The 15,026-nt window shown below is 52.4% G+C and overlaps 1 protein-coding gene and 1 long non-coding RNA gene across 2 annotated transcripts in view; one reads left to right on the top strand and one right to left on the bottom strand.

Moving 5' to 3' along the window:
* The window catches only part of TMEM178B (transmembrane protein 178B), a 363,493-nt gene that overhangs the window by 32,565 nt on the left and 315,902 nt on the right, over positions 1–15,026 (bottom strand). The window contains exon 3 of the mRNA XM_043589726.1: positions 4,268–4,405. Coding sequence (XP_043445661.1) covers positions 4,268–4,405 — 138 coding nt within the window. The remainder of the gene's footprint in view (positions 1–4,267; positions 4,406–15,026) is intronic.
* LOC122488410 lies at positions 5,700–9,959 on the top strand. The gene is made up of 2 exons (XR_006298609.1): positions 5,700–6,788; positions 8,071–9,959. It is a non-coding gene; the product is annotated as an uncharacterized LOC122488410 (long non-coding RNA).

The following is a 15,026-nucleotide window of genomic DNA, read 5'->3' as shown; positions in this document are numbered from 1 at the left end:
TTCTGTTGTTTGTAAGCCATCCAATCTCTGGTATTTTGTTACAGCAGCCCAAGCTGGCTAAGACTGCTTTTAAAAAAGGGTGAAGACTTTGGATTTTATTTTCACTTTGACTAAGAAGAAGCCTTTGGAGCACTGGTGGCAGATAAGTGACATACCTGACTCACAGTTTTAAAAGCATTATGTTAACTCTGCGAAGGACTGATTGCTGGGTGCCAGGGTGGCGTCACGGCATCTAGATAGGAGGCTCCAGGATTAGCAAAAAGCTCACAGAGGCTTGGACCTGAGTGGTGGTGGAGAGGGCGGATGTCCCGCAGGAGTGTGTGAGAGGGCGTGTGGGGGGGTGGGGTGTGGGCTGGAAGTTCACACTCATCTTGTGGATGTGGGCCCTGCGGTGGCTCTGAGGGTGCCCAGTGGGTGAATTACAAGGAACCGTAGCCGCCCCAGGCTCCCCCACCGCGCTGTCTTTTCCCCGTGTCATCTTGTTCCTGTGATTCTGAATACCACTGATGACTCATCAAGACACGCGGCTCTGGCAGTTTCTTGCACCCAGTTGGTGCCGTGCCATGCCGGGCCAGATTCTCTCCCGGAGGCTCTGGCAAAGGGGACACTGGATCCCACCCACTGCCCCCAGCCCCCGGCCCGACTAATTCGCCCTACTTAATTAATTGCCTCCTCTGCGCTGAGTGTTAATTAAACAATTTGTTGCTAGTTGTTTCCCAAGGTGCGGGGTACCCTCTGTTTAACCAGGAACTAGTTAAATCTGGAAGAGAGTCGGGCCCAGGGTGGGCCATCCTCCTTCGGGTTGGAACAGAGAAGAGGTTAATGGAATTCTGCTTTTTTTTTTTTATTTGGCCCTGGTAGTTTCAACTAATATCAGGTAAAATTCCATCTTGGACTCTTGACTCCAAATTTACCTTTTTCATTCTTGCTGACCCTTCTTCTTCCACCTGTTCCCCACACCCTTGCCTGGCCAGCACCAGCCCAAATGCTGCCGTTGGTCCCCACCAGCTGTTGTTGTCACTCAATCTAATCCTTGGGGCACCAGCCCGTGCTCAGTACAGATGCCTAGAATGCCAATCTGGGGGAAAGCTAGGGCTGTGAGACCTTTTTGCCACAAATACCCGGAGTCCGAGCGACTGATTGTTTTGCCATATCCATGACGTGGCTGTCACTGGTAATGGACTCTCCAAGCACCTCAACAGCCTAATCCTAAAAGGTTGATTCCCAGGGGCCAGGGATGGGTCAGGTGCTGGGAGGGTTTGGTGCTGAAAGGGCTCTTTGACACACGGGGTTCTATAGGCCAAAGCATCTTTCGGGGTTGACACCCGGGCCTCTCTAGTAGATCTCTCTGCTGAGCAGGATCAGGGAAGGACCACGTCTGTTCCTCAGTCGGCTCCCTCTCCAGCTCCTAACCGAGCCAAATTCACGGGGTCAGGAGATGGCAGCTGCTCTGGGCATCTGGCCCCCCACGGCTGTGTCTGGCCTAGTTGGAAAGGACACTAGCTTGAGGCAGAAGAGAGTGTTCTCCCACCCTTGGGAGCTTCAGCTTCCCCAAAAGACCACTGTTCAAGGGATCAGCTCTTCGTGGCTTTGTCCTTGTTCTCCTCCGTGGGAGCCTGGCCCGATGGTGCCCACGAGGTGTGTGGACACCACTTCTCTCCCTAGCCTCTTGTGGGAGGGCACAGCCCTACTTATGGACCCAGCGAACGAAGCTCCAGGCTGGAGGGAACGGGTTAACTCCAACCAGGGCGGTGTCCCAGTCGGCAAGAAACAGCTCTTAGAACAGCAACTTCCCCGAAGCTCTTCTTGATGCTAACATTTTATCATGAACTATGATTTTGCCGTAATAAAAAAATACAGCGCGTGTCCTAGAAGGCAGATTTTGCTGAGCCCCTCAGTAACCAGGGCTCGGCTAGGTCTCCACAGGAATAACTGAAGCCCTGTCGTGGCACCTCCCCATCTCTTGCCGCATAAGGCTTTGAGAAACAGTCACAGAGGTGCGGGAGTGGAGGGAAGAAAGAAAACAAGTCGTGAGAGGTCTTGGCCAATTGGCTCATCCCTAGAAGCATAACATTTTACAACCGGAGAGAGCTTGAAAGTTCAGCTATTCCTCAGGCTCTCGCCCTGCTTGCACATGAGGATCACCCCCAGAAGTCCTGCTTGGACTGCTCTGCGGTGAGGGCCCAGCATCAGTGTTTTTAAGGGCTTTTCAGGTGATTGGAATGTGCAGTGACTGAGAACACAAGGTGAGCAATGCGCTCACTCATCCACTCTGAGGGATTCCTCTGATTCCTCATCATTCCAAGCTTTCAGACTGTCTTCTCCAGAGCCCCGGGCTTGCTGGTTGTGGGCAGGGTTCCAGGCACCCCTCCCTCTGCCCCTACACCTTCTCCTGGGAGAGTTCTCACCTATGTCTCAGGGGAGCAGGAAGTGCCCCTGACCGCACCCTGGTCACAGCTGTTGGCCCAGCCATGGTCACTCAGTTCTGGCCCGTTTACTGCCTGACCAATGGCGTGTGACCTGGCCAGAGAGGATAAATGGGCTAATCACATTATCTCTCTCTCTCTCTCTGTCTCTGTGTCTAGAAGCTGACTGGAGCCGCAGCAGGGAAGGAGGTCACCAGAGTCCTGGAGACGCGGCACAGTCACACAGGATGTGGGCTGTGCGCCTGGCCCGGAGAGCAGGCTGTGCATGCGGAGGGGGCTGGGAACAACTGAGAAGGGTGGGGATGAAAGAGTGTCAGTGCCTAGAGCTCCAGGATTCCTGCTCTGCCTGCGGCCTGTTTGCTCAGCTTTTCTCCGATTCCTAGGAGACCTTTCTAGAGCCTTAGAAAAGCCCTGTTTTACTGGAGCCTATCTCTGTATAACCAAAAGCGTCTTAGAGAGAACACTCACTACAAACAGGGCCACTCTGCTTTTATCTTTTTACATTTCAGGGTCCATGGGAGATTTGGACTGGAAGGTGGACACAAAAAGGTCTCCACTGTGGCGAAAAAGGAGTGAGGAGGCCAGGGGCTGAGCCCGACCCCTGCTTCACTGAAGACATGAGGCAAGGAAAAAGGACCGGCAGGTCTTGTGGGCCTGTCTCCATGGGAGACCAGAAGAAGGGGTGTAGGGACTGCTAGGGATCCCCCCTCCCTCCCTCCCTCATGACTGCAAGTACGGGACATCGGACTCTGGGGGCAGAGGGTTCCGTCAGCCTGGGGCACCCTGGAAAGCCCTGTCTTGTCTTTGGCTCAGAATGGCTGTGCTTCAGTGGTAAAAGGGCAAACTGTCAGGCCCCAAGATGAATCCTGCAATTCTCCCCCTCTCCCAACCGATAGCTCACCAGCCCTAGACATCTCTCCGTGCACCCAGAGGGACGGCCATTACCTTTCCCCAGGCTGACCCAGTCCTTCACCTGCCATCTCTGCTCAGAAACCCGGAGTCAGGCCCTTCACAAAGGGAACTTGAGCTGGTCATAAGCATGTGGTGCCTAAAGTCTAGCTGACATCGTTTCCATCTGTAGGACTCACTTTCCTTTCTTCCCATAAATATGTCTAATTCCTGCTATTCAAGCTCAGCTCCCCCTCCACCTAGCTCCACACGGTGCATCAGTCCACTTCTTGCGGAGTAGACTGTGAGGAATGTATCTGACGGTTAACCTCAGGTCTGGACTGAGACGTCAGGGAAGACAGGCGCAGGCAGAGCGTGGATTGACTTTGCTTTCCGTGGACTGGAACCTACTCCTGCATAGCCATACGGTTCTCTGTATCTATAATCCTTTATAAGGACACTGAATCAGTTCAATGGCCATGACACTAGCAGAGAGTAAGGGAGACAGATATGACAAAGGTCTAGCCTGGTCCTACCACCCTTAGAGTGCCTTATTTGGAAATGGTAGCAGAATTTAGGACTCGTAAATCAAAGGTGAGGATGGGCTTTTAAACAGGAACTACCCAAATAGCACCTGCTTCCCATCCCAAAGTCCAGTATCTGCATAAAAGGCCTGAGCATTTTCTGAGTTCACGCTCACCCCCAGTCTGATACCTCTCTTTCAGTGCCATAACCTCACAGTCTCCCACACCAGGCGGTCAGCCCCTCGAGAGCTGAGGACCAGATCTTATCAGCGTTTGCATCCCCAGAAGCTGGCGCAGCGACGGATGGCTAAAAGGAGCTCAAAACATGTCTGATGAATGAATGAATGCGTGTCCCCGAGCCATTCTCCCAGAATCCCAGGAGCCAGGATTGCTTGGCTCCCCAGCAGCTCCCCAAGCCTGAGGCCTTACCTCCCATGAGGAAGAGAAGCCCTGCTACATACTGCATAAGGCCCCGGTCCCAGCAGCAGCCCAGCACGCCGATGATCCAGCCGAAGAGGATGATGGCCACCGCCATGCCCATGAAGCCGGCGGTCATCCTGCGCAGGTCTGTGGGGAAGCGAGTGGGCAACAGTTAGCATCGGAACCTAGAACTCGCAGTCAAGGTGCATCCCGGCCCCGGGTAAAAAGGGAGAGGGTGGCACACTGCAGGGGTGGGAAGGCAACATACCCTTTTCAGACAAGCTTGCACAACTGAGCTTCTTTTGTACAGGAGAGAGGGCCCCTGGCGGTAACTCTCCTCAGGTGCGAAAAGCATGCCAGGACAGTTTGGCTGGCAGGCACAAGGAGAGACTGCCGTCCCAATCGGCGTCATTTCTTATGCACCTTTGTGCCAGGTGCAGCGCTATCGTTCCCAAGCATCAGGCCCAACGGTCTGCAACAGGAACTGCCTTTATCCTTATTTGAAAAACGGAGTCAACTGCCGAAAGCCTTACGGCTACTGAGTACCAGAACAAGGCATCAAACCCAGATCCGGATGGCTCCTAGGTGCTAACCACAGCATCATTCACCTCTCAGGAAGAAACGGGCCTTTAGTGGAGGGCGGGGGCTCAGCAGATGGGCTGCACCTGCCGAGTGCTCCCTCTCTTCCCTCCAGGGCTGACGGGGCTCTCCAGGAGGTCCAGTGCGAGGAGGAAGCTGCTGCTGGTGTCCTGTTCCTTCCCTCTAAGCCAGCCGGCAGGGGCTCAGCTTTCCCTGCACGTGGGGCTGCAGGGCGGAGAGCCAAACTTGCTGCTCTCAGACCGAGCCCCTGAGCAGGCCTCTTCAGCTCCCGTGGACCCCAGGTCAGCCCAGCTTTCTAGGTCCGGCCTTTCCCCGTTCCATGCCTCGCTGACCCCACCGCCCAAAGCCGATGCGGGTACGGCGAGGAGGGCCGTCTGGAAAGGCGGTGTTGTTAGTGGAAGGGAGAGGGCAGAGATACTGTCACATGTCAGCCTCTTGCTAGGTGCGCCTTCCTCCCGGCTCTCTCCACTGCCCTCCAGGGCATCCCCACCAGCCTCACGCTCCCTCCCTGGCGTCCAGCCTTCTTACCTCCCTCCTCCTCCTTACCTCCTCGCTGCTAGTCCTTGACTCCCTCCACCCTGCCCCAGCCTTGCCAGCCTGCCGCTCCCTGCCTACCTCTGCAGTTTGTGCAAAGCCCATCTGCCAGCCCCAGCCCCACCAATGGGGCTCCAAACAGGAGCAAGCCATCTGCCCAGCCTCTGCCCCGGGGCTTGCCAGGACAGCCTGGAGGGCCCCATGGGCACTCCTCCCTCTCAGGGAGGGGGAGACTGGGAGTGGAAGTGAGGGCACCTGATAGCTAACCACATCCACACCCGTGGAAGCACAGGGTGATCTCGCCTCATGCCTACAAATGCCTGGCAGGTCTCCATGCGCCGCGAGGGCGCCCTGCCCGCTCTGTTCCTCTGTCACTCCAGTCACCCCCATCGGGAGCTACGGCAGATCCTGGCACAGTCAGGCTAGAGAGACCCTGGCCTCTCCCCTCGGAAGAGGGATTTGGTCCACGCTCCCTGACCTGACACGGAGGATGAGACCCTGGCAGCCCCCCCAGGAGGCTGGCTGGAGGCGGGGAGGGAGGGGCAAAGGAAAGCAGCTCGCACAAGGGGCAGGACAGGACCCTGTTACAGAGGCAGAAATCCACCCACGGAGCCCGTTCCTGCTCTACCCGTCCTCCTCTGTCCTCCCCTGCCCGACCCGGGATGCCTGCCGCACCGGGTAGAAGTAATGCCCGTTCCGGTCACGTATGTGAACTGCCAGCAATGCCTCAACATCATGCCACACTACAGATGGCTCCGATCACCACGGTGTCCCAGGAAGCTGCACGGAGGGCATCACTCGATCGCGGCACTCAGACGTGCACCCCGCTTCACGAGCCGGCTCCCCGCTTGGTGCGCGGGCACCCACAGCCAGCTTGAGGTGAGGAGGGAGGCACAGTCTTGCCAGCTGCACAGGCACCACCTCGTACCCCGTGATCTAACTGCCCTGATCGTCCTGCCACCTGTCTCAGCCCTTCTTCCTCAGGCGCCGCCCCAGACCCTGCGTGAGCCAGGCCGGAGCTGCCTCCTAGGTGGAGAAGAGCATTCCTTGATGTGTGAGTCCATTTGGACGGACTCCCGGAAGTGCTGCATCCACTCTCCACTGTGGTCAAGGGCAAGGAGGCGGTGAGAGCGGCGGAGGAGAGCTCGGGGTACTTTTGGATTAAAGTAGGCTTACACCCCCTTAGATCAGGAAATTTCACTCTATGCCCCTTTTCAGGGCATGAAGGGCTTCTAAGATCTTGGTTCCTTTGGCAACATCAGAGATGGACAGCACTGCTGAAACCACCTGGCCCCTCCCACTGCACTTGGCCTTGCTCACGGAGAAGCCTTACTGAGCCTCAGCCCCTGCAGATCCACGGGAGATTGCCTGGGGGATTAAGTGGACGATGTGTCCGGTAAGGTGTCTCCCCCCCCCCACCTCCCCGGGCCAGAGACGGAAAACTGGTCTGGGCAGGAAAAGGAAATGCGAATCGGAGAAATAGGGAAGGCTATCATGGTTGGTGGAGGAAAGCAAAGTGTTTAACTTACAGGAAAAGGCACAATGGCAGGGACACGGGAAAATCATTTCTCTTGTAAAAGTCCAGAGACAGGTAACAGTCATCTGTGTCCCAGGCCCGGGGGGGGGGGGGGGGGGGTTGTGGCCCTCTAGCACGGATTAGGTGCACTCTGTCAGCCAAAGCCGAGGGAGGGCCGTGCTAAGCTGCTGATCTGGAAAAGCAGGATGAAGACCAGAGGTCGGGCCTGAGTATTTTCACCGACCGGGAGGATTTTTACCGTCACCCCTTGAGTCTGATTTTGCCAGAGCCATGCACGTGTGTTTGGTTATTTCGTTCTCAGACCCACGTAGTAATTCAGGGCAGCTGCATCAACAACTTGCAAACACAGGACAAGAAATAGTCCTATTTTACAGACAAGGAAAGCAAAATCCAAAGTTTATTTATTTATTTTGACAGAGTGAGCAGGGGAGGGAGGGTAGGAGGGAGGGAGAGAGGGAGAGAGAGGGAGAGAGAGGGGGAGGGAGGGAGGGAGGGAGGGAGAGAGAGAGAGGGAGGGAGAGAGAGGGAGAGAGAGGGGGAGGGAGGGAGGGAGGAAGAGAGAGAGAGGGAGGGAGAGAGAGGGAGGGAGAGGGAGAGAGAGGGAGAGAGAGGGAGAGAGAGGGAGAGAGAGGGAGAGAGGGGGAGAAGGAGAGAGGGGGAGAAGGAGAGAGAGAGGGAGAGGGAGAGGGAGAGGGAGAGGGAGAGGGAGAGGGAGAGGGAGGGAGAGGGAGAGGGAGAGGGAGGGAGAGGGAGAGGGAGAGGGAGAGGGAGAGGGAGAGGGAGAGGGAGAGGGAGAGGGAGAGGGAGAGGGAGGGAGAGGGAGAGGGAGAGAGAGAGAGAGAGAGAGAGAGAGAGAATATCCCAAGCAGGCTCCAAGCTGTCAGCACAGAGACCCACGTGGGGCTCGATGCCACGAACCTGAGATCGTGACCTGAGCCAAAATCACAAGTCAGATGCTCAACCTATTGAGCCACCCAGGTGCTCCTAAAGAAGTTAAAGAATTTATTGACAAACCAGTGAAATAAAGGAAAAGTGAGCTGTGTGGGAAAAGAAAATTAATAATGCAGTTAAAGAACATACTGAGCATTTCTTCCTCCCAAATAAAGGGAGAACTATAGGTCTGGGATTTTTTTTTTCAAAGATAGGAATCCACATGGATGGGAAAAGAGAAGAAATGACAACACACAGGACTGGAAGCAGCAAAGCTGGCGGACGGTGCACTTGGCTGGAGCCAAACTGGAGGCAGCAGCGTTGAAGCAGAAAACCAACCTCGGAGTTCCCCGAAGTCTCGTGAACTGGCACCCACAGGTTCCTTTGGATCAGTTAGTTACCCACAGGGGGAGAACATAAATAAAAGCAGGATTTGGTGGAAGTTGTCTGAGATGGAACTAGATCCCTCGATCCCTCATCCATTCTGTGACACTAGGGGACCCCCCTCCCCTTCCCTTTCCCTGGAGTGGGGGTGCTTAGCACTGGCGGTTGACAGGCTCGGTGAGGGCCATCCCACATAGGTGATGAAGTGACCATTCACATACAGAATGTTGTATCCTTGCCCTTGGGACCCTAGCCCCCTTCTCCTCAGCTCCCGGAAGCTGACTGCCTGGCCTCTGCCGTCCAGCCTGGGGGCTGGGAGAGGTCTCTCCAGGGATGACCAGCCCAAGAGGAAAGACCTAGATAGACACTCAGCACTGGAGGAGCCCGACAGGAAGCCCCTCTGACCACTGTGCAAGGGAGCGTCCCATGGACAAGCCCGCCACCCACTCTGTGCTTCCAGACAGCTTTGGCAGGGTCACCTGCTGACCCAGCACCAACCACGTACATATAACCTGGGAGCAAAGGAACTTTAGGAAACAAGCTGCACAGAGAAGAGGCAATAACTCAAAATTATTATTAATATTCCCAGAGAGGCAAGACATGAAACGTATTTGGCCTCCATGAAATAAGAACAGGAAGGAGTCCATCAAAAAGAACTATCTGGAGAATACAGCACCTTAAAATAACAGAATCAAAGTCACTGAAATTTTTATTATAAAATCAATTCCAACTTATGTATTACCAATCCTATCCTGTTCCTAAGAAAAAGACTCGAGGAGGCTTAGAACACACGCACAGTGTAACCAGGATAAAAATAATTAATGAGAAAATGAAGGAACCAGAAAATAAAGAAAAGGAAGATGAAGCCGGGCATCACATTCATATGCAAAATTCGGTCCATGAGGTCCTTAGGAAGGGAATTAAGCTTACAGTACCTCAACTTAAAGGCAACACTCATGACTTCCATTGTCTTTGCCTTGGTTGCTTTCTGTTTGTGGTTGAGTAAATCCCGAGGACCACTCTGCCTGTGGAACGACCCACGTGCAGAAGACGGCCCCCTTCCTGCCCATCTGCACCTACCCTATGTGCCAATTTTATCTCCTGGGGAGGAAGAAACTGTCTTTTTTATTCTCCGTGACTGCTCACTGTCCCAAAGCAGTACCCTGCACCCAGATACTTACGTAGCTTGTATTTCGTTCCCCGTTTCTTCCTGCCTTCTTAGAAAGAAAAGGGGACACACCTCACTCGGGTATCCGAAGCCTCGTTAAAATATTATGCGAAGCTGGTCTAAGAATAAATCCCCTTAAAGAACCCGGGATGATGAGTCGGACTCTGCCAGCCAAAGCAGAGATAAAGAAAAATCATCTCACGAATCCTTTTGGGTTTGAGCCCATCATCTGTATTCAGTGACCCTAATGTTTCGCGTTCTAAGTTTTGAAATGAGAAAGGTGCATTCTAAACTTTTTAGAGAAGGAATTTAGTTCTGTGCAGTGCAAAGGCTGGGCAGAAGGGGGTAGATAATGAGGGAGGGTGGAGGACGAAAGGCCAGGAGGACCATTAAACAGACCAGAAAAAGCAGTTCTCCCTCACAGAAAAAATTTGATTTTGAAGTTTTACACTCCTATTAACATTTAAATTGAAAGGTATTGCTCGCAACTCTACACGGGAAACCAGGATATCTGCATTTAAATAAATACCACTTAGAGAAGGAAAATATATATGGGCTCTGCATCTCTTTCTATTTGCTCTTTAAAGACAGAAAAATGATGATGATTGTAATTTTTTTCCTCATTAAAAAAAAAAAGAAATGGTGAGGGTAAGTATGCGTCAGACCCTCAGGGATGGTAGAATGGAGATGTGGGGGGGGGGGGGGCGCGGGGACACTGTATTAATGGCTCCAGAGACCATGGTGTGGAGTGAGCAGCAAGGCCACGGTCCTCTGCAGGCCACATGGGTTTAGCCTTCTTTGCTGGAAGCTCTGCCTTCTGCATGATAGGATATGATCATGCAGCCACATCGCCCTGGCTGCAAGGGTGGAAGAGGGTGGGTGGCTAGTCATCCATTTACGAATTCATCAGTCCCGTGGGGTTTAAGGTCACAGGAACTGGAAGGTAGAGCAAGATGGTGAGGCCAAAACTCAAGTGTTTTTGCCCCAAGGGATCAGTCTAGGAGGAGAGAGAGGCGGGGGGGGGGGGGGGGGGCAGGCAAGAAAGAGAGGGAGGGAGGGGGTGGAGGGAGAGAGACAGAGACAGAGACAGAGATAGAGACTTGGCAATGAACATGCCAGCCGTGGGATTAACTCAGGACAAATGGATTCAAATGAGAAGGAATATTCCAGGAACCAATTACGGCACAGCAACCATCTCTGAAGTGGGGGTCTGGCTCTGGGTAGCCACACAGAGATGTGACAGCTGGGGAGGGAAGCACGGATTCTGGGAACCAGGCTGCCTGGTTCCAAATACTACCCTGCCACATCCTGGCCGTGCGAGCTTGAGCAGTTAGCCTCTGTCTCTGGATCGCGGTCTCCACATTTGTGAGTGGAGGTTAGGACAGAACTTGCTTTAAAGGGTTTTTAAGAGGATTAAATCAGTTAATATGTGTCAACTGCTTAGAACAGTACCTGGCACAACGCTAGAGCTACACAGGTGTGAATAGAGAGGGACGTCACTGACAGTGGGTCCCTCTTTTCATGCTCCCGGTCTCTTGCATTTGTGGTATGGAAGCATAAAATGGGCCGAGTAACAAGTTGGGGTTAGCCCCTAGTTAAACACTGGGTACCCAGAGGGAACAGCCTCCTGGAATCTGTTCTTATGCCTCTAAGGTACCTAGAAAAGCTGAGGGGAAGGCTTTCGTTTTCTTTTCTGTTTTCTTAATTAAAAGAAAATAAAAAAACAAATAAATAAAAGATTTTTTTCAATGTTTGTTTATTTTTGAGAGAGAGTGAGACAGTGAGCAGGGGAGGGGCAGAGCACGAGAGGGAGACACAGAATTGGAAGCAGGCTCCAGGTTCTGAGCTGTCAGTGCAGAGCCCGATTCGGGGCTCAAACCCACGAGCCGTGAGATCATGACCTGAGCCGAGGTTGGATGCTTAACTGGCTGAGCCGACCAGGAGCCCCTATTTTTCTTTTTTATTAATACTGATAGGCATCCACCCCAGAGCATGGACCAAACTGCGGGAGGGCTGCGGCAGCTCACAGCAGGGTGCTGCTGGCCCTGGAGGCTGTTTGAACCTGGGGCTGTCCCAGTGAGCACTTGGCTGACTGGAAGGGACAGACACAGGCTAGACCACAACTCTGCTGTAGAGGTAATGAAAAATAAAACAGAAGCAGCTAATGGGGACTTTGCCTACAGTTTTCTCTTAGAGTATAAGTTGACTCAGCATAATGTTGTTATATTTAAAGAATACTTTGGCGGGGGGGGGGGGGGGGGCGGTGCGCCTGGCTGGCTCAGTTGGTTACACTTCCGTCCAACTCTTGATTTCGGCTCATGTCGTGATCTCATGGTTTGTGGGTTGGAACCCCACGTCGGGCTCTGCACTGCTGGTGCGGAGCCTGCTTGGGATTCCCTCTCTCTTCCTCTCTCTCCGCCCCTCCCCTGCTCACCCTCTTTCTCTCTCTCTCAAAACCACACTTAATAAAAAGTAATTTTTACGTGAAAACAAAATAGCTCTCAGGTTTGACTTGCTCCGATCCCTGAAAGGCCCTTCAGAACTGCCCTCTGCCTGTCCCTGCATCTCCACCTTTCTCCAAGGCCCCCTGGGCTCGAAACCCAGCGGTCTGAGTTCCAGAAAGGCCTGGCGTTTTCCCCCCTTTCCCTGAGGGCACAGTGCTCTCTGCCAGCGTGGCTGCCCCCACACTCCGCCTGGCAAGCTCCTCCTCATCCCCAAAGGTGTCGCCAACAAGCAAACGCATGGGACACTTCAGCAGACGCTGGTGTTCGGTGCCTGGGCTCTTCCCACATGCCTTATTGTAATCCTTCCAGTAAATTCAAGCTTGTTCAGGGCTGTGCTCACGTCTGGGTTTTTTCGTTTTTGTTTTTTGTCCTTCCCGTCCCCGGCACATTGCCTGACATAAACAGGTGCTCAATAAATGTTGGCTAAATGAGATCACCATCCCACCCTGCAATGGTTACTAAAACTGAGCGCACCACAGAATAAAGCAGGGCGAGGAGGATGTACCTGCCCAATTCAACACGCTTTGGTGACTCATATGTCGCTGGGATTTGCAGCCAATTTCTCTCTCCTCCAATCTTATTTTTAAACGCCAAAAGTAACTATCACTTAACAATCCAATACAGTTGTTTATTGCATACAAACAAAACATCAGTGTATATCCAGGTTCCAGATCACAGAGAGCCGTGCAGTATGGGGGGCTCCTTACCACAGAGTTTAATGACACATAATACCCCACAGGTTAGAACCCCATAGACCTTTCCACACCGACCCCCAAGTCAGGAAGAGATCGTGGGGAGGGAAAGGTAGTTGCTGTAGAACCAAGAGGTGGTTTCTGGGTCAGAAGACAGGCTTGAAGCTTCCTCCTCCTCACCCCTACCTCCGGATCAGAGAGCTGCCATAAATAGGGATATTATGTGATGATGCCATATACAAATCACATCCATCGTCAAAACAATGGGAAGCAAATTGCAAAATGTGTACTCGCCTGATGAGAGCTGGGTCAGCAGCTAAACCAAGTGTCTGGAAGAGAAGGCTGAAGGGGGAGAAAGCCCAGAAGTGAGAAGCAGAGTCCCACACCAAAAAAAAAAAAAAAAAAAAAAAAAAAAAAATCACAAGACTCCCTTCTCCCTGTAGTCCCACCGGTACATCAACAGCAGAAACAACAGAAGGGAATGACAAAAAGGGAATTCAACTTAGCCAAGCAAACACACCTGGGGAGACCAGCTCAGCACCTGGCCCTCTGTCCCCAGGGTCTTCCTACTGTGAGTGATGAGCTAGACCAGTACAATCCGCCATTCCATCTTGAGAAGCTCCCATGTCTCTTCCTCTCTATATCACGTGTCACTGACAGTGATACGTGCATGTGTCCCTAGAGAGTCCCCACAAAGCAGTCAGAAGATGCAAGCTTTAAAGCACACAGGCAGCTTACAGGGTACTATCTCTCCAGAGAAATGCTGCAGGCACCGGAGAATGGGCTAATGACAAAGAACATGAATAGCCTGGGGACGATAAATGGGCATGAACGTTCATTGCGCATTTACTATGTGCCTGCAGCGGGTTGTGTAATTTACACAGGGCACGTCCATTAAGCCTCTGATTGGCTCTGTAAGGTAGATGCTATTTTTCTCATTTCGTAGACTTAGAACTCAAGACAAGGGAATTTCAACCAGTGACACAAAGACCAAGGTCACCAGCTAGGAAGAGGCAGGTCTGGGAAAGGTCCCCAGTCTGCCTGTGCCCTTTCCACTTCTCAGACCTTTTCAGATTCGGTGCCACTTCAGACCCCAGAAGAGAATTTAACATTCAATAGGAATGCAATGGAATATGATTTGGCTATTACAAATTATTCTTTTGAAGAATGTCAATGACGAGGGCAAGTTCATAATAGACCATTAGATGAAAAATAACACACAGATCCACTTATTCCATATGACCCCTACAGTGCAGGTGTGTGCCCATGTGCATTGAGCAGGCACACCTACATGGGAAGTGCAAGGAAGTACACGAGATGACAACAGGGAGAATTTCTGTAGGCCTGCAACTTCTGCGGGAGCTTCCTGGGTGAAATCTGAAACCTGCCCCCATGTGCAGAGGGTGGGGAGAGACTGAAGAGAAAGACAGCCCCTCCGTGTTGGTAGGTGACAAGTTTCAGAAGCAAAGGAACTTACTGACGAGGCTGGTCTTGGCCGCACAAGATGAGCCGACCTCCACACTTGCCCATCAAATCTTACAAGTTCATGTAGAGGCTTTAACTGGGTTCAGTCACATCTACCATCCAGATGGTCTCAACACCACATCACCGACTATCTTCAGGCTGTGTCCTTACAGCAGCCTCTGGGAGCAGGAAAGGCAATTAGAACCCACTGTCCCAAGGACAGAGGACAGATCAGAAGCCTCTGAGGGCCAGGGTCCAGCAAATGGGTCAACCAGTGGTCATGTCCTCTAGGTGACCTCCTCAACACTTTCTGGCTTGTGATCTTTTGGATTTTGTTTCTTTTCTGCAATGGGAAGGTGTATTTTAACTATCAGATGTTGAATTCTTTGGAAGATTTGAACTTCACCGTTTTTAAAGTTCTAGGTCCAAATAACGAGGCCACCTGCCCCAATCCGAACTATCACAAAAGATAGTGCTATCTGGCCTGGCCACAGATGCCTTCTGATGAGTCCCGCCTTTTCAAAGACAGACTACCATGAAATAGTTTCTGGTTTCTTTTTATTTTTTAATTGTTACTTATTTATTTTTTTAAGTAGGCTCCATTCCCAGTGTGGAGCCCAATGTGGGGCTTGAACTCAATGACCCTGAGATCAAGACCTGAGCTGAGATCAAGAGTCACACACTTAACCGACGGAGCCACCCAGGCACCGCTCTTGTTTCTCTTTTCATGGTGAAATTTAAAGACCTGCTATGCTCCTCTCTGGCTAATGGTGTGGACTGCGGAAACATCCGCCACCAGAGGACAGAGCTTCCCTCACTCAGCAGCCCCAGCACAGGCCAGCGGGAGCCGATTGTCAGGAATGGGCTCTACGATGTCATTGCCCACGCCGGAGTTACCCCAGAACCTCTAAAGACTCACACAAACGTCTACAGTCATCTCCTTACCCCAAAATGT

Source organism: Prionailurus bengalensis, chromosome A2, assembly GCF_016509475.1.
Source record: "Prionailurus bengalensis isolate Pbe53 chromosome A2, Fcat_Pben_1.1_paternal_pri, whole genome shotgun sequence".
NCBI classification, from domain to species: Eukaryota; Metazoa; Chordata; class Mammalia; order Carnivora; family Felidae; genus Prionailurus; species Prionailurus bengalensis.
Note: the sequence above shows the minus strand (reverse complement) of the source record. Positions and strands in the feature narration are given on the sequence as shown.